Source organism: Sus scrofa, chromosome 4 (assembly GCF_000003025.6).
Source record: "Sus scrofa isolate TJ Tabasco breed Duroc chromosome 4, Sscrofa11.1, whole genome shotgun sequence".
NCBI lineage: Eukaryota > Metazoa > Chordata > Mammalia > Artiodactyla > Suidae > Sus > Sus scrofa.
Window position 1 is genome coordinate 20,910,732 of NC_010446.5, and position 23,396 is coordinate 20,934,127.

A 23,396-nucleotide genomic window follows, 5' to 3' on the forward strand; every position below is an offset into this window, starting at 1 on the left:
AAGGGGTCCTGGGAACTGTCCAGTGTAGCAATAGGGAGATCTGGACATTAGGAGAGAGACAAAATGACCTTTATATTTTTTTTTATTGTTGTTGGTCTTTTTAGGGCTGCATCCATGGCATGTGGAAGTTCCCAGGCTAGGAAGTTTGACTCCGAGCTACAGCTGCTGGCCTATACCACAGCCACAGCAACACAGTATCCAAGCCTTGTCTGTAACTTCACCACAGCTCACAGCAATGCCAGAGCCTTAACCCACTGAGCAGGGCCAGGGATTGAACCCACATCCTCATGGATACTAGTCAGGTTAGTTACCACTGAGCCACATTGGGAACTCCCTACCTTTCTAATTTGATGAAATGAGATCCATACTTTTTTCAAATTTTTGAAAAGGCAAGTTGATATCAAGCTTTCAGAAAATCATTTGGCAATACATATGAACAGCCTTTCAAGTGTTCATGCCCTTTGACGGAGTCCTAAATGTGGAAAGTTTTAACTCATAAATGTGTCCATTGCTTTGCTGAAAATAATTGAACTATTGTTGGTCATTTAGGATAGGTAAACCATGAATACTATTAATAATATGGCAAGATCTATAAGATCTAATATCCATGATAGTATAGCTGTGTAAAAATGGAAAAATCCATGCCTAGGAAATGAACACAGAAATGAGATTTTTTTTAAAAAGGCAAAAATAAATCAAGTCTTAACAATAAAGACTTAGGCAGCCATTCCCAACAGATTCTGAGAAGTTGTTATAAATAATGTGATATTGCTTATTACATACGAGGACAGTAAGATGTAAAGGTGGCAAATTGCTTGACCCAAGTTAATTTTTTTTTTTTTTGGTCTATTTAGGGTTGCACCCATGGCATATGGAGGTTCCCAGGCTAGGGGTCAAATTGGAGCTACAGCTGCGAGCCTATGCTACTGCCACAGCAACACCAGATCCAAGCCACATCTGCAATATACGTCACAGCTCATGGCAACTCTGGATCCTTAACCCACTAAGTGAGGCCAGGGATCGAACCTGCGTCCTCATGGATGCCAGTCGGATTCGTTTCCACTGAGCCATCACAGAAAATCCCCAACCCAGGTTAAATTTGCCATTTGCTATTGCTCTCATACCTTTGCTGATATCGTACGTTTGAAGAGAGTATAAAATGTTTTTTGGCATTTTGATAGAATACCATTATTGATCATATCCCTGATTTCAAAAATATAACATTGTTGTGATACTGAACCAAGGGGAAACTAAACACTGAGAATCATACCACCCCAGAGGGCCGAAGTGAATGGTGACGTCTTTGCATCCCATGTCACCTGTGTGTGGGTTGGATTTATGCTGCTGTCCACCCATTGCCAGTGTGTTCTATGTCTTCATATCCAAACTTATTTAAGCGACCACATGCTAGAATGTACCTGCATTTGGAAAGTATAAAGAGAAGGGATCTAAATGTAAACCTATAAAGGAAAATTAGTAGACGTAAAATTGGAAGGTCCAAATAATTAAAAACTGGAATACAAACTGTACAAAGTGAAATGGCTAGCCATGTAAAAACTCTTCACAGCCATGGCAACATTCTTATAATGAATACCTAGACAGCGGCATTTTAGCACATCTCCGTTGCCCTACAAAGAGCAAACGTTAACATTTGAGCTAGGTTCCTAGAATCTTCCCCAAATTAGAAACCTCTGCCAAGCCATATAAAACAAGCAGTTTTGATCTGGGAAAAAGAGAAAATGCAGAAATCATTGATCTAAGATGTTTGTGTTCTTCTAAACCCCTCCTTGCTTCCTTTCTTCTCTCTCATTAAGAAATATAAACATGATAAAGTTTGCAAGATAAATGTAACTCACTTTATTACTTGTCACCACGTGGAATGGAACGAAGGTGTTCATAACCTTGGCAAATAATAAAACTCCATTTAAAATGCTGTGCTTAAACTCACGTTGCATTAAATGGGGACGTGGAAAATGATGATTTAGGTCTTAAATATCTTGAGATGTATGTCAGGCTTTCTCTCTCTTTTTTTAAGTACAAAAAATTGCTGAAAACATGAAATTCTGTATCAAGTTAATTATTTGCCAAATCATATCTTAATGAGTGGATAGTATAATTACAAGAGTTTGAAAGTCACAGAGCAAAATCTGTAAAGTGGACTAATCACATTCATCTGACAAATGATTCAGGATGGGAAAATGTGTGACTCTAAATGTAGAATTTAATGATCTGCAAGGTCTTAAAGTCCAAAGAAACTAATGAACTAGCTTGGCTATTATTAGTCTTCATATGCCATGGTTCCTGTCCTATCATGTAGGATGTTTGAAGTAATTGTTACCTCACTACTTTTTGAGATGAAAGAGAGAAAAACTTCAGCTAACTAGTACCCCCAAAGTCCTGCACTTGAATTTGAAGGGACAATGAACTAGGTCAAGCAAATAAATCTGCCCCTCAAATTAAAAGGACAGATCAAAAACTCAGCTACTTCTAGAATGTGCCATGTCTTCAGTATGCTTCCAGCCCAGTCTCCACGTGGCTGTCTCTGTGCACAGAGGACAGATCTTCCTGAGGTGGCTCTGGAAGCACTGCCAGATCTAAGCATCAAGGAAACTGCTACACACTCTGCTTTGAAATGAGCCTGGACTAGCTATTATAGGAAGACAAGAAAGCATTATGGTGAAACTGAAGTTTAATTAGCAAACTGGATGAACAATAATTCATCTTTCTCTCTCACTCACCCTTTTCCATGACTCTCTCACAATCTTTGTGTCCTAGACATTTTTATCGGTGGAGAATTGGGGGGCGGGGGGGGCAGATGGACTCACTGCTTTGACTGCCATCATCTCTCACCTTTGGATTGAGTGTGTTCCTTATCAAATACCATCAAGAGTCTCACCCTCACCATGTGCTGTGCTTTCGTTTTCTAGATTATTCAGGACAGAATATTCAAGCACATATCACGTAACAGTTTAATATGGAACAAACATCCTGGAGGATTGTTCGTACTACCGCAGTATTCATCTTATCTGGGAGATTTTCCTTACTACTATGCTAATTTAGGTAAGCGATTCTTGTTTGCCCTCCAGACGTTGTCCAGAACTCAAGCCCCTTGATTTTTTCCCATTCCATCGCGGTGTCTTTGCAACCTCCTGTGTTGGAGGTTGCTTTCTCAAGCCCTGTCCCAAATGGTGCATCAAGGTCAGGAGTTAGAAATCCAGGGGTGCATGGCCAAGTGGAAAATGCTTTTCTTATCAGAGCAACTGTACTTTACACTTAGAAAAGCCTTTTCTTTTTAGAAATAGGCTCCCTAAATTGTGGATCATTTTGAACATGACAAAGTGTTAATTATCATTTTTAAGCCTCCTCCTCATGTATAAAATAGAGCTAGAAGAGCACTTCCTATTTTTTTTTCCCCACAATCCCAACTCCTCTGTCTCAGACCAAAAAAAAAAAAAAAAAAAAACCACAGAACTGTAATAAAAGGGAAGGAAAATGATGTAAGGACATATGCAAGGGGACCAAAGTATTCACTCTATTCATCATTTTTTAGGCGCCTCTTCTGTGCCGTGTTAATGCAGTGCTAGGTGGTAGAAATTAAAAACTCAAACGAGATACAAGCTCTGCTCTCAAGCAGCTTCTGGTCTAGTCGCAATGGGGAAAAGGGCACAGGCAGGGGACAAAGCCATATAGATGGGCTCTTGTCATCACCACGGACAGCATGTCCTTGGAGCCCCACTTGAACATCCAGAACATTTCTCCTCATTCACAGTTCCAAACTTGAGAAACTTGGGGGCAGTAAAGCATCTTTCAAGTTGATGGGGAGAAAGACTCCAGATTTTTGTGTGGAGTTACCCCAGTTAGCATGTTAGAAATTGTGTGTATGACACTCCTTAAATTATTACAGGAGCATCTTAAGGCAGTGACTTGTCCTCACTGTTAAAAAGGAAACCCCCATGATCATATTTATTCTTCTTACTTGGCAAAACCTTGAATGTGTATCTAATAGTAGGAACACTAGCTTCTTTCTCACCTGCAGTTAAGGTGCTAGGTGGATGATGTAATTTGCCCTGCATTTTCATAGAATCCTTTGATGTAGTCTGGTTCTCACCTTTATCCAGTCACTATCAGAGCTTAGCTCGAATGTCCCTGTACTCTCTTGCTCCCAGTTAAACTACTAAAATGTGAAATTAGTGGGTCTACACTAATCACCTTTGGTTTTTTTTGTTTGTTTGTTTTTTTGTTTTTTGCTTTTTAGGGCTGCACCCGTGGCATATGGAAGTTCCTAGGCTAGGGGTCGAATTGGAGCTGCAGCTGCTAACCTACCACAGCTCACAGCAACGCCAGATCCTTAACCCACTGAGCAAGGCCAGGAATCGAACCCGCGTCCTCATGGATACTAGTCGGGTTCATGACCCCTGAGCCACAACGGGAACTCCCATTAATGACATTTTGAAAGACTTTTTAACTTGTCTCCGATTTCTTAGTGGTTTCTTAAGGAAAAAATCATTTGGGGGAGAAGCCATCTCACTTCTTCCTCTTTGGTGGCAATTGTTACTTTGTACAGATGTGATACCTTTCCGCCTAAGCCTTCAGAGCACACGGCAGAGGTCTGGACCACATACTTTGTCTCTCAGCTGTGTCACTGCAAAACAAACAAGAGGTTCTTGGGATAGAGTACCTTCTACTCCAAAATAAGGATGATGGTGATGGTGCTTGGTAGGTCCTGTTCTCAGTGCATTGTGTGCATTAACTCAATTCTCGTAACAACCCCATAGCTTTGATTCTCTTGCCAGCAGCACCATTTCACAGCCATGAAAACATTAAGTTACATTAAGTTAAGTAATTTTTCCAAGATCCTACCACCACTCAGTAATTTTTCCAAGATCCCACCAACACTCACTGGGCTTCGGACTTCGACAGTCAGACTCTGGACACTCTTCTTTTACCTGTTACCACTTGCTAGTTATTATTTGAAATAGTTGTTATTCGAAATTAATCAGGCAAAACCCCCTCAACTACACAATTATGACTAAGACACACAAATAGCTGGGAGGAGAGAACACATTTACTAAAATCCACTCTAAGATGAAAGTAACCCGAGTAGACCCTTTCTTTTCCTTTTTTTTTTTTCTTCTTTTTTTTTTTTTTTTTAAATGGTCACACCCACGGCATATGGAAATTCCTGGGCTAGAGGTTGAATCCAAAGCCGCAGCTGCAACCTTCGCCACAGCTGCAGCAATGCCAGATCTGTTAACCCACTGCACTGGGCTGGGATCAAACCCATGCCACCGCAGCAACCCAAGCTGCTGCAGTTGGATTCTCAACCTACTGAGCCACAGTGGGAACTTGAGCAGACCCTTTCTTGAGTAAAGAGTGGTGTCTGTGGGGCGGGGGGTGGGGGGGTATGTGATCAGACTGGGTGCCTAAAAAGCAGAAGGGAGATCAAAGATGCACCCCCAGGGAGTCAGGGAAAGGATATCAAATGAAGACTGGAAATGGGCATTGAACTGTAAATGATCCAGGTCTCCAGACTCCACAGAGGGAACTAGCAGCTTTTCACCTTGTTTTTGTTCTGTCAGGACTTAAGAGACAGAGGAGAAACAAGCTAGAAGGGAACAGTAGCTCCAGGGTGCATGGTGGAGCAGGAAGGGGTCATTTTCTAAGTCCTGTTTTTCAGCACTTTTAGGCACCTCTGCCCTTTCTATTGCAGGTCTGAAGCCCCCCTCCAAATTCACTGCGGTCATCCATGCAGTGACTCCCCTGGTCTCTCAGTCCCAGCCAGTGTTGAAACTCCTCGTGGCTGCAGCCAAGTCCCAGTACTGTGCCCAAGTGAGTGGGGGGTGGGGCGAGGGTGGGGATGAAGGAGTGGGGGTGGGGGTGACAGCAGCGCCCACCTCCTCCCGCTCAATGGATGGAAATGCCTGCTCCTTCCTTGCTCCCAGCACTCATCTCACATCGTGCCCTGTCACTCCCTTTTCACTTGCCCTGCCTTGCTCTGCCCTTTTCATCAGCTTAGAGATTCTTGGAAGTGAAATCTGGCACAGGTATGGGATGGGTTACAAAGAGATCTTTGCCCCAGGGTGAAGTTAAACTTACATATCCCGGCGCATTCTTTAAAGAATACATATGCACAGCATTTTGCCTTTAAGGGTCAAAGTGGAACCTCAGAAGGACCACTAGAGGACCCAGAAAGCTCAAGTTGCAACAGCAGGAACAAACCCATTGGTGTCAGGAGGTGGCAACTCTTCTTTCACAGAATCCGTGACTCATTATAAAATTGGGAGCAGAAGAGGATATCTATGGTAACAGTGTTCTCCAAATTAGTATCACTCTCATACTCTTAACAGTGGTTCTTCTGAAGTGGAAATTACTCAAGCAGGTTTACACATGAGAAAAGAATGGAATCACGTTGGAGTATGCGTTTTGAAGTGACATGCACTGATTGGCAATAATAAGGTCACAGAACACCCACAGCCATCCTGGAGAAACCATAACATGAGCTGATGCTGGCTGTACCTTGGATCCTCTTCTTTCTGCCACATTCCTGGTGGAGTGCGAGTTCACAGCAGATGTTCAGTGTGTGCTTTTCTTTAACGTGATCAGGGTTGTTAGCTCACTGTCATCATAAGGCATCAGAATTGAGGAATTTAGGAAACCTTATTAAGAGCCAGCAACCCTGAAATGACTTTCTTCCTCCCCAGCTTTCTCTTCCCCCTTTGACAGTTTTTCTTAGCTTGTGCTTTTTTGTCTCACGCTCCACTTGTTAAAGTGATTGGGTTCCGAGGGTTGTGTAGGAGTAGACTCGCTTCAAATTCAGTGTCGATGTCTACCATTCTGCCTTGCCTAGATTCCCATCTCCCCTTTCCCTGTCTGTAAGACGAAACTTTGGGTTGGAGGCCCATATAAATCCAGTCTTACCAAGCCATCTAATGGTCCCCTGTCCCTTTCAGATCATAGTTCTATGGAATTGTGACAAGCCCCTCCCAGCCAAACACCGCTGGCCTGCCACTGCCGTGCCTGTCATCGTCATTGAAGGAGAAAGCAAGGTAGGACCAGAGCAGACTTCACCGTGGAACCAGCATGGCGTCTTCATTCTTCAGTGGGGTGCCTTGGGTGTTGGCCTTAGCTGTCTTCCTCCTGCTCCTGGGAGGTGCTCCCCTGGACTATCTGTTCCAAAAACCATACCCATCTATGAAGGTCCTCCTCTTTGACAGCCGTGGTCTCTTGAATCAGGGAATCCTGGGTCCTAATACAAACACTTTAGGGGCTGTGGGACCCTGTCTATACTTTCTTCCTCTGAGCCTCAGTTTCCCCATCTGCAAAATGGAAATATTAACACATAGCTCATGGGGTACTGTTAGGAGTACATGACTTCAGGGCCTGTCAATAGCCGTCTTTCTATACATGATGAGGATGAAGATGAGGCCTCTGATGGTGGAGGTTTGCTTGGCTGATTCATTTCAATTAGTTGGATCTTTTAGAATAGTGGCTCTCCCTCACATTTATCTTAAAAAGGGCATTTTCACCTTAATTTTGTTTTGATGTCTCCATCACAGACTCTCAGGAGTACCGGCTGTCTAGCTGGCCCCCTGCCTCTGTTCTCCAACTCCTGTTGCCAAGAACTGAATGATCTTCTTAATCATCTCATGGCCCTTAAGGGACTCTTTTCGCTAATGTTTTAAATTAACAGTGGAGACCATGTGTAGTCTGGTCTTAGCCAACTTTTCCTATCTTCCCTCTCATTGTTTTTCTTCTACAAATTTTTTTTTTATTAGAGTATAGTTGATTTATAGTGTTGTGTCAATTTCTGCTGTACAGCATAGTGACCCAGTCATACACACACACACACACACACACACACACACACACACACACACCCACACACACATATATAAGTATAGTTATTCATTCAAGTTCTTTCCTAAGAGATTGTAAATCTATACTTCAGAAAAGCTTTGCAAATGATGCAACTGACAAGGGCCTAATCTCCTCTCCACATTTGATGATTCACAGTTACCTGAATGGCCCTATGTCCTTCCCTGCCTCTAATTGTTGTCTTTTCCCTTTGCTGTAAGTCTTGACCAGCCCTCCTCAATCTTCACCTCTGTTATCAGAATTCCTGTATCTTCTTTAAGCCCTTGTTCACTTGCCACCTCCTCTTTGAAATGCCTTCCCCTGTTCGCATCCAGAGGTGAGTTCTTTTTTTCTCCAGCTTCTGCCTGTTGCTTTCTTGGAGCTCTTATCCATTGGGAAGAGATTAGTGTCTATTAAATGACACTGAGATTGATGATGGAATGCCTTCTAAGAGACTTCCTCTGTCAGTCCCCAAAGAGTTAGGTCATGAGAAATTGTCCTACACTGAGTCAAACCTCTTTGACCCCAAATAAAAATTATCAGTGTGTTAAGTTGAACCATTTGAAATCATCGTTTGGGTTGCCGCAAGTGGCAATTTCATGTAGTTCGACGGGGTGCAGTGAGAATTGTAACTGCCTTGTGGACAAGATGATCAGGGCGTTATCTAACCACTTCCAGTATAAGACCACCTACTATATTGGACCACAGAGGAGAGTATGCCTGACCCAGTCATACTCCTTAGGGCTGGAGGCAGGCAAGATGCTGCTTGGTAAGCATCTAATGAAGAAAAGTGGGGATCAGAATAATCACATGCCTCTTGGCATCAATCTCATTTACCCTTATGAATCCATCTCACCAAGAGCTGTGGTTTCCCAAAAGGAACTGGCACACAGAAGGCTCCTGCCTACAACCCCTGAGATCTGTCTCCCTGCTTCCAATGCCTGAGGCCCTGGGCGGTGCTCAGATGGGTACTCTTCCCTTGGAACTTGGGAATTCTTTGTTTTTATGCTTCCCTGGGTGACTAGGTCTCCTTCTTGGAGATCAGCCTTTCTTTCAATGTGTCAGGCTATTCAGACAGGATCCATTCTGATTGATGGACTGGGAGCCGTTCTGACTCCAAGGATCAGTATTGCATTTTTCCGCATGGACTCATTGATTGGTTTTACGTTCTCATTGCCAGCTGGTCGTCCCAGTTTCTTTATTTCTGAGATGATGATGATAATAATAGTACCTTCCTCATAGGCTATATCAGATGTGTCTTATAAGACCTTCACCTTGGCCGTGGACTTCAGTGGACCCTGGGCTTCCTTTCCCCTCACTCTCACTGCTCTGGGACTGTGTACCTCCTCGTAAAGCATTTGCACTTAAGTCTTGCTTTTAAGTCTGTATAGGGATAAGACTTGGGCCCATTTTCAGGATGAAATGAGATACTGCCGTGCTGCTGTTCTATACTAAGGGTTCAGTGAGTGTCAGCTCCTCTTTTTGGTGTCATAGGCTGGAGTGAGACTTGCTTTTGTGTGACTTAAGGTATTTAGCTCTCTGTGCCTCAGTCTCTCCTTCAGTAAACAGAAGATATCATAATACCTCACTCACAGGTTAGCTGAATGGATCAAATGGGTTCATACCATCCAGGTGGGGGCAGATGGTTGGCTCTTGATAAATGTCCATTCTTACTGTGCTTCGTCTACTTACTTGCAGACATTTCTCATCTTTGCCACTAGACAGGAAATTTCTTGAGTCTTGGTCATTTCCTCGTCATGTTTTTTCTTTCGGGAAGGGTTTGCACTGTTACATGGTAGCTAAATATTTCTTAAATGAGCTAACAAGGAAAACCCCGTTCCCTCAGGATTGCCTTTGTAAGTACATTGGTTCCTTTCATGCTAATCCATTGGACTTTTGGAACATAGCTGACTGAGGCAAGGTATTTGAAAGAGAGCCTCTGGCTCCTACAGTAGAATTTAGAGTGGCTACTTTGGGGCTCTTAACTCTTGTTGATGAAGTGGGTTCAGAAAAAGGAAATGGACCCTCTTCACACCAGCGATTGGGCACAGTCTGGGGAAAGAAATCGAATGTCCTCCTCATTCCCCATTTTAAATTTCCACATCTAGCCTTGCATTTAAAAATGATGTGTTTGCTGCTTTGGCTGGGAAATTCTCTTTTGAATTTATAGGCCTTGTCTTCGCAGCTCTCTCCCCTGTAGGCTTAACAAGGGAAAGGTCAGGGCATCACTAAGCTGGCAACTAATGGTTTCCGCGTTAGTCAGTGGACGTGTAAACAGTGTCAGGAGCTGCTGCAGGCTGAGATTTCTGAGCCCTGTGCATATGGGGTTGCTGATCGCTTTTGTATTTTATTTTGCAAGCCTGAGAAAGAAAAAAACAAAAACAAAAAACACTTGACCCAGTTGACAGATGTGTAGGAGCAGAGCCTGGAGCCATTTGTGTGGTAGATACATCTCTTGAGCTCCCAGTGATGGGTTAGAGTGCGCACTTTCCATCCTCTCATGTTATTCGCCCTCCAGTAGCTTCATGGGCATGTAAACTGAATCTGAGATGAGGCTTGTGGCTGATTGGGCTTCTGGATGTAAATGAAGCTTGCGCTTCTTGCAGGGGTGAAGGGGTTCTCAGATTTGTGGAGCGTGAACCATTGGCAGCCAGGCTAAGTGCTCCCTTTTCCCTGTGCCTCCAGCATCCAACTCCTTCACTCCCTGGCCTTCGTGCCTTGAAAGTTGATGGCAAGCGGGTCTTCGCTCTGTCTCCAAATACGCCTTGGGAAAGGCTGGCATAGAGGTTACTATACCTTCCAGAGGAAGTGGCCAGTGTGATTGCTATGCATGCCCCACATCCACTTGTGAGGTCCTTTTAAGCCTGAGGCGGGTACAGCATAGTGGCTGAGGAGCTCTCTAGAATCCACCATCTGGGGCGAAATGCTGGGGGGTCCGTCTTGAGCCTTAGTTTTCTCACCTCTAAAATGGGGTAGTTGTAAAGATGAAATGAGACAATATACATAAAGAACTTGGGACATTCCCTAGCCCATAGTAAATGTTTAAAAACATTAGTTATTCTTATATCCTCATTCTCACTAGTGATTCTACGGTACCTTCAACACAGAGGTTTAAGCCGTGATTGTCGCAGTCTCTTCAATCTCAATTTTCCAGCTGATCCCCTCGGCCCCAAAACCCTCACCACACACCCACACCCACACCCACACATACACATACACACACCCTCTCACCATGCCTTATCCTGGAGCTGCCCAAACTTTATTCCTAAACTACCTTCCCAGTTGCCCCACATCCACGGACTGCTGCATGTTCTGTTGTTTATTTAATATTTTTCTTTAAATCAGCTTACTTTTCACTTTAATGAAATTATTTTTAAATAACTGTGCTACTACCTTTTATGCCTACAGCTCTCAACATACAGGTGTACATATTTTGACTAATCTGCTAAAATAAATAAAGAGTGGAATTGTTAAATGTTTGTCTCCACACCTCTTAAAAGGATCCAGCCTTCCAGTGGTGTGTGCCGCACACCTGGGATCACGGCTCCCTCCATCCACTCTTTCCTGGCCTTAGAGGGCTAATTCTCTCCCTTCTGTGCCTTTGCAGCCACTGCGCCCTCTGTCTCTTAGGCCTCATTTCTGTCTATACCCAGTGGATTCCTAGCCATCAAGGTCCTGCTTCAGTGTCACTTCCATGAGGCTTTCATGGCTTTTTCCAATGACTGGTTGCCACGTTGCTGACCTCCCAGTGTTTTCATGTCTGGCTGGGACTGATCATCTGTATTCTAGTCTCTTGGTTATCTTGGTCGTCTTGTCACCTTGGTTGCCCTGCAGACTCTGAAAGTCCAAGGCAGAGAATGTATCTTACTTACCTCTGTACCCCCTTTAGACTAGCTAGGGGTCTGTACGCAGTAGGCGCCCAATAATGGTGAGGGGACTTGGAAGGCTACTGTGTGGAGGGGTGATGTGATGGTGGAGCATCCTGTCTGATGGTGACGATGGGGGTGATTTTCCTGGAAACGAGCCTTTTCACTTACCTCTGCATCCCCTGCCTGCTTTCCCCAAATCCCAGGTCATGAGCAGCCGTTTTCTACCGTATGACAACATCGTCACAGACGCCGTGCTCAGCCTCGATGAGGACACCGTGCTTTCCACCACAGAGGTAAGCATCACACCTAAGGAGAGGCCCCGGGCTCTGCGGGCGGTGGCCTCAAACCAAAAGATGCCATGGCCTCTTTCGCCCTTGCCTTGGACAAGCCCAAAGCCTTTCTCAAAATCTCCTGCACAGAAGGTTTTAATCAACCCCATTCCTGTTAGCACCTTGCCACCACCTGGTACCTCAATGCGGGCATTTTTGTCTTTGTTTCCTCTGCTAATTGGCTCCTCATTTGCATGGCTGTGTCTCACCTTCTTTTTTAGAAACTTTTTTGTGTTTAAACAGCACAGCTGCGGGCAGGTATGCAGAGGGACCAAGGGGAGGCGGGAGGGGGCACCTGCTTCGTGTTTTCTTAAAACCTCGCCATCTAGACTCTGTCTTTCCCCGATTCTCCAAGCGCCTGTGTGGGCGTGTGTCGCCTCTCTTAGGGAACACTATTCTGGGCTCTAAAGGCAGCTTTTTTGTCAGGGTTGGAAGTGCTCATTTTCTTTCACCCACACTAGAGCAAACGGCTTCACGTTAAGGCTGAGATGGAGATCCCTGCTATTTCAGATGTTCAGGTATTTGTGCCAAAAATAAGATTGCACGAAGCATGTGAGGGGAGAGAAGAGAAGGCGAAAGATAGATTTGATAGAAAACCAATTTTAACAACTCGAATGAGTATTGATCTCTGAAACCTCACTTAACACTGTAGAGGGACCAAAGACAGTTACGTAAAAATGTAGTGTATGGGAAATACATTATTAATGGGCGCTTCTAAAAAGCCTGGAGATGTAGCCACTTATACCGCTCCTCTTCTTTTTCCTTTTTATTCATACTCATTTTCTTAATTTACACATTGACACTTACTAGCAGGCATTTTCCTGGACACCAGACTTTTTTTTTTTTTTTAATTTTTTATTACCGTTGTTTTACAGTGTTCTGTCAATTTCTGCCATACACCAAAGCGACCCAGTGATTCATCTATATACATTCTCTTTCTGATATTATCGTGTTCCATCGTGTCCCATCGCAAGTAACTAACTTGCATCTACTAACCCCAAACTCCCCATCCATCCTACTCCCTCCCGCTGCCCTTTGGCAACCACACATCTGTTCTCGAGGTCCATGAGTTTGTTGCTGTTCTGTAGATAGATTCATTTGTGTCTTGGATGCCAGTCTGATTCTAAGGCTCTGCTGCCCACATAGCTAGGACACAGTGTTAACTTAGGCTTGCACTCTCTGTGTCTTTCTTCAGAGTCCAAGGATGCTTCCAATTTCCATCAGGTGGCATTGAGCACACATTAGGTGTAAGGGCAACCTGAATCCCCCCTGGACAGAATGTCCTGGGCCTCGCCTTGGTAAACAGTTTCCGTGCAAGCTGAGCTCTGTAAATACTTGGTGAACGAGTGATATCGGAGGGGTGCAGCCTGAGGGGATTAAAGTGTGAGCTCACAGCCGACTGGGTCACGTGAAAGGTGGCAGGAGAAAGGGGTGGGGGTGGGGGGACATAGATTCAATGTTCAAAGGGAAAGCCAGCCATGGAATACAAGGAACAGGGAACACGCACACGCACCCGCATGCACCCCATCCCCAAGCTTGCGTTTTTCTGCTGCTTCCGGCCGGGGAAGCTGGCATCTTCCTGGAGCACATTCTTTCAACAAGTATTTATTGAAGGATGTTGTTGTTCTGGTCCCCATGCCAGAATTACACAGAAATTACACAGTTCCTGCCCGCATCCACCAGAGGCCTGGCAGCAAACAGAATTCACATCACACGATTCAAATGAAGGGATTCAGGATGACTTGAGGAGGTCAGGGGGAGGTAAAGGACCCCACGAGAGATGGAGAGGCACTTGGGGGGAGCAGGAGCAGGAAGCAGCTCCCACGTCTCAGCCTGAAGGAATGAAGGAAGGGAACTGTCTCTGGAGCCCCCGAGAGGCAGAATTGAGAGGATGAGGCTGCCCTACAAAAGTTATGATCCAGTTCTATCAACACTGGGAGTGGGGTGGGGGGGAGAAGCAGGGGAGAAATACCACCCTCTCTCTGTCCCACCTCCGTTTTCCTGCCAGCGACTCCCACTGACCTAACCCACTGGCCCCCGACCAGCAACAACCAGTTTGGGCAGCCCTAGAGTTCCATCATCTCAGGCACAGGGCAGGGCAGGAAGAGGGGAGAGTGCGTCTTGGAAAGGCAAACACGGAGAAGCCGCGCACTGCCATCATGTCTATACTCAAGACCATATACTTGAGACCACTACAGCATCTTCCTAAATCATTACCCTGTGACCTGATGTACTGTCTCATCTAACATGTTCCCCTGGGCACAGGGCAATTGGTCTCACTCAGGGTTTCCTTGCTTTCCTTCTTTGCTTTTCTTTTCCTTTCCTTTCCTTTCCTTTCTTTCTTTGTCTTTTTAGAGCTGCACCTGAGACATATGGAGGTTCCCAGGCTAGGGGTCGAAGCCACAGCTACAGCAATGGGAGATCGGAGCCTCGTCTGTGACCTACACCACAGCTCACGGCAACGCCGGATCCTTAACCCACCGAGCGAGGCCAGGGATCAAACCTGTGTCCTCATGGATACTAGTTGGGTTCATTACCACTAAACCACAACAGGAACTCCTGGGTTTTGTTTCTCCCTGTCCCATGGTGAAAGGACTTTCAGCTGCAATGATGTATCCATGTGCCTGTGGATTTTTTCTCAAAAGATAGCCATTCCAGCCTCTCCATGCGTACTGGCAGGAAGGTGTGTTGTATGTGGAGTGATTAGAAGTCAACATGGGTTGAACATGAAATGTAAGTCCAAGAGGCTGGTGGTCTGGTTTTTCTTGGGGAGTGGTCCTGTGGTCTAAAATGGTGGAGGACAAGGATGTCTCTTTTCTCTTCTTTTAGTTGAATAGATGTTGGTCCATTTTCTTTCCTCTCTAAGGATTCTTCGCTTGTTTAAATGCCTCTCTGTAGTATTAAAGATAGCTTTTTTCAACAGTGTCCTATAAAGGGGAGTAGACATAGTTGGTTTATAGTTATTTACATTTATCTGGGTTGCTGAGAATTCTCAGAAGAAAACAGATGTTGGTTTTGAAGAGAAGAGGCCGTAAGCTGACCTTTGCATCCTTTGATGTGTTAATGAACTGCGTGAAAGCAGAACTATCACAAGAATCACAGTTTTATCTGAATTTACTTTTGAGTTCCTTTGAAATGACTTGAAACAGCTTTGAGATAGTAAGGAATTCATGTGATGAAAACACCCCATTGGGTTCTATAGTAGTTGCCAGTGTATGTGTCTCCTTTTCAAAGGATAATGGAAAACCCCAAAGAGAGCTGACAGCCAGGCTGGTTCTTTGACAACAGGCTGCATAAATATACTTTCCCATCAGTTGGCACCATTAGTATCGAATGCCAGTGACCGTATGCAGGTTATCGTGACCTGGTTTCAATTTTCTGACAAATACCATCCACACCCCTGCTGTCTTTTAACTTTGAGATGCCCCGTGCCCACCAAGCTTCCTTAGTGTATGTTCCCACACCCCACTTTCTCCCCATCCCCAAATGTTATGTTTTAGGGAAACAAGCTATATTGTTAAGGCTTTCCTATCTCAAGTCAGGGCCCCAAACTAAATCCTCATAAAAATTTAAATTTATGGCTGTTTATAAAAATAGTGCCTTCTAACTAAACCTCAAGAATTCAGAGATAAAAAGACCCTTCTGGATCATACAGGCCAGTGTTTCCCAAACCTAGGATTTCACTGACATGTTTACCTAAAATGAGGCTTAAAAAAAAGAGAGAGAGAGAGAGAGTGGGAAATTTAAAGAAAAATATGACCTAAGCCATTGAATGTATAATATGGTGGGATTATGGCAAAAGGAGAGATGAGGATAGTGCCTGTGGTGAAAGCTTGGCAACTACTGATCTAGGCTTATTTGCATTGTCTTGTAATTGAGGTAGAATTCACATGCCATGAGATTAACCATCTGAAAGTGTATAGTTCAGTGGCATTTAGTTCATTCACAGTGTTGTGAATACATTACCTCCACCTTTTTCTAAAACATTCATATTACCCCAAAATGAAATCCTATACCATTAATTAATCACTCTCTAGTCTTTGGAACCATCAAGCTGTTTTCTGTCTCTGCAGATATGCTTATTCTGATCATTTCCTATAAATGGATTCACATGTTGTGGGACCTTTGTGATATGGCTTCTTTTAGTCAGTATAATGTTTTCAGGGTCTGTCCCTGTGGCAGCATGTACCAGTATTTTGCTCCTTTTTATAGCTGAGTAATATTCCATCGAATGGATATACCATGTTTGTTTTCCTTATTGATGAATTGATGGCCTTTGGATTGTTTCCACCTTTTCGATATTGGGAACAGTTATTTGCTCTGCTTACCAACCCCTGCGATGTTAGGACCTGGACTTGCCAGCCATCACGGTGCTGAGACTTGAAATATCTGTAGAATAAATGCAGTTTCTTTATTTGCATTGCTTATCAAGAAGAGATTGGGCAAAGGCTGTTGGGTGACTATAGAACCTTTATAAAATAAATTATTTTCAACACTGTAGCAGAGCTAAAAGGGAGGCTGGGACACCAGCATGCACCAAATCTGAAACCAGGTGGCTTGAGGTCACATCTTGACTCTGCCACTTACTAGATTTAGAAAAATGACTTGAACCTCCAAATCCTTAGTGTCCTTCTCATCCTTCTCTGTAAACCTGAGACGATAACATTATGTACCTCACAGGTGTTACTGTGAGGATTAAATTATTTAAAAATATGTAAGTACCTGGAGTTCCCACTGTGGCACAATAAGATCGATGATATCTTGGGAGCGCTGTAATGTGGGTTCAATCCCCGGCCCAGCATAGTGGGTTAAGGATCTAGTGCTGTTGCAGCTGTGGCTTAGGTCGTGACTGAGGCTCAGATCTGATCCCTGGCCTGGGAACTCCATATGCCTTGGGGCAGCCAAAAATGAACAAAAAATGTAAGTACCTATAACCACGGCTGTCACATTATCAGCATTACACAATTATGGGTATTACATAAATTTTTTTTTTTTTTTTTACTGCACCTTTGGCTTGTGGAAGTTTGCGGGCCATGTACCAAACCCTTGCCACAGCAGGAACCCAAGCTGCTGCAGTGATAACAGATCTTTAACCTGCTGCAGTGATAATGGATCTTTACCCTGCTGTACCACAGGAGAACTCCCAAGCATTACATGATTGTTCACACACACCTATACACACACACACACACACACACACACACACACACACACACACATATATTGTTTTTCTATGTGTTGTTTTATTTATTGTTCATCAAATAATCATCGAATGTCAGAAGCGAGTGTCCCTGTTTGAAAGCAGACTATTTGCTAAGTCTAAATGTTAATTTGTAGCAGGTTCAGAAATACCTACCTGAGGTTCTTTAGAGCACTAGAAAGTCATTTTACTGCATTTCCTTTAAACTAATCCCATGGCTTCACTTGGCCCTGTCCCCACTTACTCTTAGTGATTTTTCACTGTGGACGCATTTTCTAAATTTCCCCTGCACTGTGCATCTTCACACCTGAAAGGCCCAAATGACTCTTCTTTATGATATCCGCTTTCTGTTCCTGTTAGAACTTGTATGCTTTTTAAACCTCTTTTCTCTGGCTCTTAAGTAGATGTTTTTACTTTAGTTACTGCGGCTTTGCTGTGTGCTGGTTATGATGTATGCTGTATATGCAGCTCTGGATGTAGAGAAAATCTGTGTCTGTTTATACAACAGATGTGTGTGTGTCTCCCATCAATCAGTGGTCACATGTCCTTTTTGGGGGAGGGAAGCAACTGATTCTTTGACTTCTTAGCTTGAACAGACTAGGTTTCTCAAGGACATCTCTACCAGTTTTTCCCCTTTCTTTCGCTTCCACACGAATCGGAAGTTTCTGTGACAGAAAACATTAAAATGTGCATAATTATGGGGCAAAATGTCAAGCAGTCAGTTTAATTTGCTGATGAATACATGGAATTAATGTTTCGCAACAGTCCCGGGATTTCGCGTTAGGAATTAGCAGGGGGAAGGTAATGTTTTGTTGACATTTGTTAACACTGTTGATTGCTTGTTTGGCTTGTGTTCTGCCTGCAGGTGGATTTTGCCTTCACTGTGTGGCAGAGTTTCCCCGAGAGGATTGTGGGGTACCCCGCGCGCAGCCACTTCTGGGATAACTCTAAAGAGCGGTGGGGGTACACCTCCAAGTGGACAAATGACTACTCCATGGTGTTGACAGGAGCTGCTATTTACCACAAGTGAGGGATTTGGACATTATTCATTTATTTATTTTTGGTCTTTTTAGGGCCGCACCTGCGGCATATGGGGGTCCCCAGGCGAGGGGTCGAATTGGAGCCACAGCTGCCGGCCTACACCACAACCACAGCAACGCAGGATCTGAGCTGTGTCTGCGAGCTACACCACAGCTCACGGCAACGCTGGATCCTTAACCCACTGAGTGGGGCCAGGGATGGAACCTGCATCCTCATGGATCCTAGTCAGATTCATTTGCACTGAGCCACAATGGGAACTCCTGGATGTCATTTTATATCGCTCCTCATATGAGTTTTTGGCTGCTGCAGAAATAGTATGTTGCACCAGATCTGGTTAATGACCTTAACAAAAATCAGTTTTGCATCCCCGTTTCAGGTCTGTTGATGTGACCAACATGTGTCTTTGAAGCCAGTAGAACTGTTTGGCATATGGCAATTCTAGAGATTATGGTGGAGCAGCATCTTCAGTGAGTCAGAGGTGTGGAGACATCCTCGGGGAATATCAAGGACTGAATATTTAGAGGAACAACTAAAGTAAACTCTTAATTGAGTATCTCGGGGCACTTGGTGCTTGAGATTTTATCCACTGAGAAAAATGAAAAACAATGATTTCCCCACACAGGTCTTATACTCTAACAAGAGGAGACAGAATGTACTTACTAATTCTGTAATATATTTGGAGATAAGTTATACAGAAAAAAAAGAGCAGATCAGGGTAAAGGATGAGGCAGGCTGCAGGTGGAAAGGGGGCAGGTATGAGGGGGCAGGGTGGTTCTTGGGGAACAAGTGAGATTTGAGCTGAGCCTTGAAAGGAGGAGAGGAAGTCAGCCCAGAGAATATCCATAAGGAAGAGGGCTCTGGCTTAGGGAGCAGCTGGAATGGATGCCCTGACGTAGGATGCTGGAAGAGCATCCAGAAGACCACTGTGACCAAAGCAGAGTGAGGTGTGGGCAAGTGAGAGAGGTCGTGGGGAGCCTGGACTCTGCTGTCCATCACGAGGACCTGACTCTCCTAAGTGACATGGGGAGCTGGTGCAGGGTATGAGCAGAACAATCTTCTGTGTGGGCATCCACTGTGAAGGCCGTGCTGAGGACAGACTATAACGGAGCCAGGAGAGAAGCAGGGAGACCTATTAGGAGGTCTGATGGAATTGACATTATTTTTTTTTTGGCCACGCCCACGGCTTACAGAAGATCCCAGGCCAGGGATCGAACCCACACCACAGCAGTGACCCAAGTCAACAGCATTGCATAGCAATGATGGCACCTTAACCTGCTGTGCCACAGGAGAAATCCTAAACATTTTATTGTAGTTGATTTATTACTGTGTTCATTTCTGTACAGAAAAGTGACTCAATTACACACACACACACACACACACACACACACATATTCTTTTCCATTTTCTTTTCCATTATAGTTTATCATTGGATATTGGGTACAGTTTCCTGTGCTAAGCATTAGGACATTGTTGTTTTTCCATTCTGTATATAATAGTTTGATATTGTGGGCATGCGTTGAAGATGCTCCAGTATCTTTAGATTGGATGTAGAGTTTGATGACTCTAAGATTTTTGACCTGAAGAACTAAAAAGATAGACTGAGCCATCAACAGAGTTGGGGAAAGGTGTAGATGGACTAGGTATTAGGGAAAATACAAGAGTTCCGTCTCAGGCATGTTAGGACATTTAAAAGAATGTGTTGAAAAGGGTCAGGGATGGAGATAAAAATGTGGGAGTTCTTTGCATAGATTTGGACTTTAAAGCCAAGGAACTTGGGTAAGATTTCCAAACAAGTGAGTGTAAAAGGCCAGTGTCCCTGACTCAGTCATGACTGAAACACCTACTCCTCTGCCTTAGTAAGGTGAACACACCCATCTGAACGTAGTCTTTTTTTAGTAAAACATAAAGAATCCTGTCCTCTCAGGGACAGGGTTAGAAATGCCCAAGGTATAAACACTTAGGATGACTGAATCTTAATCTCGAGATTCCACCTCTTGAGAAGTCTTTGTTCACTTTCTTCCTGCCAGCACCACTCAATGAATCTGAATTATTCAAAGGATTTTTTTCTATAAATATATGCTGTATGTCCCTCAAAAAATAGTAGGGCAAGAAATAATTCAGATTAATTGTGGGCTCTCCGTAATGATCGACCCCCAGATTAATCAGGGTTTCACCCTACGAGTGTTGAAATATATGGTTTATAGGCCTCCGAAATGTAAGTTATATTTGAGGGCTCAGAATTATGGGGTAGTATTGAATACAGTTCTGATTGAACCAATAATTAAAATTGTAAAGCAGCTTGAAATGAGGTATACAGATCATGTGTAAGTAATTTGCCATCTAAGTATTCCATTTCTAACCAAACCAGCATGATTATTAAAGTTAGGCTGGGCAAGCCATATCTTCATCAGTGTCCCTCGTTACCTTATCTGTGAAACAGGGATAATCATAGCACCTACGTCATAGGTTCCTTATAAGGATCAGATGAGTCATTTCTTATGAAGCACTTCAAAATATTACCAGGGATAGAGTAGGTACTATATAAATGGTAACTATCATCATCAGTCATAATATGTTCAGAGATTCAAAGAATGGGTGTATGTTTTCTGTCCAACAAGACCACCGTTATTACATAAGGATGGTCACTGCTGAAACCCATCTTTGGTTTTTACAGATATTATCACTACCTTTATACCCATTACCTGCCAGCCAGCCTAAAGAACATGGTGGACCAATTGGCCAACTGCGAGGACATACTCATGAATTTCCTGGTGTCTGCTGTGACAAAATTGCCTCCGATCAAAGTGACCCAGAAGAAGCAGTATAAGGAGACAATGATGGGACAGGTAAGAGAAGAACTGCCCTCCCTGACTTTGCTCACTGGTGGCCCAGTCTCAGGTGATGGTTCAGTGTTTCCCTAGAAAGCATAATGAGGAGATATCAGGAAAAAACAAACAAACAAAAAATATGTCCAACTAAGGGAGTGTATGGTTGGCACATGGGTAATTGGGAAGATGTAAGTCGAGGGTATCTTTATGGCAAGAATATAAAAGCTGTCATATGACCTACAAGGTGGTATGAGAAAGACATCTCTTCTCCAGAGTCCAAGACCTGCAAAGAATTTATGTAAGTTTATTATAAGGTTTTTGGGGGGTTTTTTGTTTTTGTTTTTTGTCTTTTTCTAGGGCCGCATCCATGGCATATGGAGGTTCCCAGGCTAGGGGGTCTAATCGGAGCTGAAGCCACCAGCCTCCACCAGAGCCACAGCAATGCCAGATCTGAGCTGCATCTGCAACCTACACCATAGCTCATGGCAATGCCGGATCCTTAACCCACTGAGCAAGGCCAGGGATCGAACCTGCAACCTCATAGTTCTTAGTTGGATTCGTTAACCACCAAGCCACGACGGGTTTTATTTAATGAATAGCTAATAATACCCTCAACATGGCCTTCCGGTGGTTGCCCTTGCGTGTAATAAGCATTGTGGAGGCAGACCAGGAGTCCTAATACTTGATTTTCAATTCTAGAGCCAGCACTTATCAGCCGTAGGCAAATCCGTGGCCTTCTGAAACTCAGTTGTCTCATCTTTAAAATGGAAATGATGAAATCCGCCTCACAGGGTCGAGATCAGCTGTATGAAAGCTTTTATCAAAGTAAAGGACAGTCATAAAAGTTTGATATGAAAGATACTTTCAAGGAAATATAATCCAGCTCTTTCTTTTTACAAGTGAGAAAACTAGGGCCCACAGAATTTAAGCATATTGCCAGAAGTTGCCCAGGATTAGCGGCAACTCAGAGTTGAATTCTGGGTTCTGTTTTTTTTCCACTACTTATTCTTCCACAGCCCTGGGCCCTTTTATTCATCTTGAACAGAGCCCTGCACTTTGTGTGAGAAATCAGAAACCTTAAGACCATTTAGATTTACTCAAATTAAATCAAGAAGAATCCAGCAGGATTCGAGTCAATTCTAAAAGGACATACTTTATATGGTTATATCAGTTCACTTTTGGGGCTTTTCCATGTACCTTGTTCTAACCGCTATTGAAAATCATATATAAATCTAGCTTTCACAGAGGAAAACGTAGCCAGGCAGCGTGTTAACACAATTGGTGGTTTTTCATTCACTAAATTTAGTAAGAGCAAAAAAGTTACAGGATTTTCAGCGTATAAAATTGAGTCATTCAGTATTTGCCAAATATGTACAGGTTATTGGACCTTGTTCTAGGTCCTGGTTATGACAAAGCTGCCATCCTCTCTGCTGCCCACTCTGGTGAGCAAAGTCTAGAGGAAAATTCTATTTCCCTCTAAGTACTGAAAGGACAGGCAGGAGGATTTGCAAGAAATTTGTCATTTTTAAGACTGAAAAGACTATTCAGATTCAAGCAAAATGAATCGAGCACCCCAGGCACTTTCATATTTATTGTCCCATTTAAGGACACACCATTCTTTTAATATTCTTTCTTCAGAGAGTCCTCCGGACTCCCCTAAAGTTATATACAAATTAGGGGTGGAACTTAGCATATGATTTCTTAGGGATTGGTTTTTAACCCTTTTCATAGATTTGCCAGCAGTTCTCCCAAACCCAATATTTCCTGTAACTTTACACCTCTTTTGGAACAGATCTAAATTTAGTCTTAGGTCTAACTCGATGTTGCTAGTTAGAGATGTACTGTATTTCCATCCTTCTTCCCATCAGATACACTCGATTATTGAATATTTGGGTGACTGGTGAAGTAAATGGATCTCATGCTTTCAAATTACACTTTTGAAACAAAAGAAAGTTACTTTCTCTGATACGTTGGTTGACCCAAAATAAATGCTAAAATCTAGAAGCAAAAAAAGAGACTTGATTCAGCTGGATTCTTTTTTTTTTTTTTTTTTTTTCATTTGTAAGAGAGAATAGGTATGCACTTGAGCTCTGAGACTGTTTTCTGTTTGCATGTGTGAGCACTGGCCCAGAGGTGGGGAGTCTGGACTTTGGGGAATGAGTGGACTGGTCGGAAATGGCCTGCAAGCCCATCCCAAATTAGGAGCAAAACAGAGGTACCTTTGGGGCTGTTGACTCTCATGTGGACTCCATTGGTCAACTTCGTCTGATCGTCT

At 43.6% G+C, this 23,396-nt stretch overlaps 1 protein-coding gene across 1 annotated transcript in view; it reads left to right on the forward strand.

Annotated features, from left to right (window-relative positions):
- EXT1 (exostosin glycosyltransferase 1) overlaps positions 1–23,396 on the forward strand; it is a 290,768-nt gene that overhangs the window by 265,730 nt on the left and 1,642 nt on the right. Inside the window, exons 5-10 of the mRNA XM_001924980.6 lie at positions 2,928–3,060; positions 5,711–5,829; positions 6,951–7,046; positions 11,927–12,016; positions 18,118–18,278; positions 20,968–21,139. Of these exons, the coding sequence (XP_001925015.2) occupies positions 2,928–3,060; positions 5,711–5,829; positions 6,951–7,046; positions 11,927–12,016; positions 18,118–18,278; positions 20,968–21,139 (771 nt within the window). The remainder of the gene's footprint in view (positions 1–2,927; positions 3,061–5,710; positions 5,830–6,950; positions 7,047–11,926; positions 12,017–18,117; positions 18,279–20,967; positions 21,140–23,396) is intronic.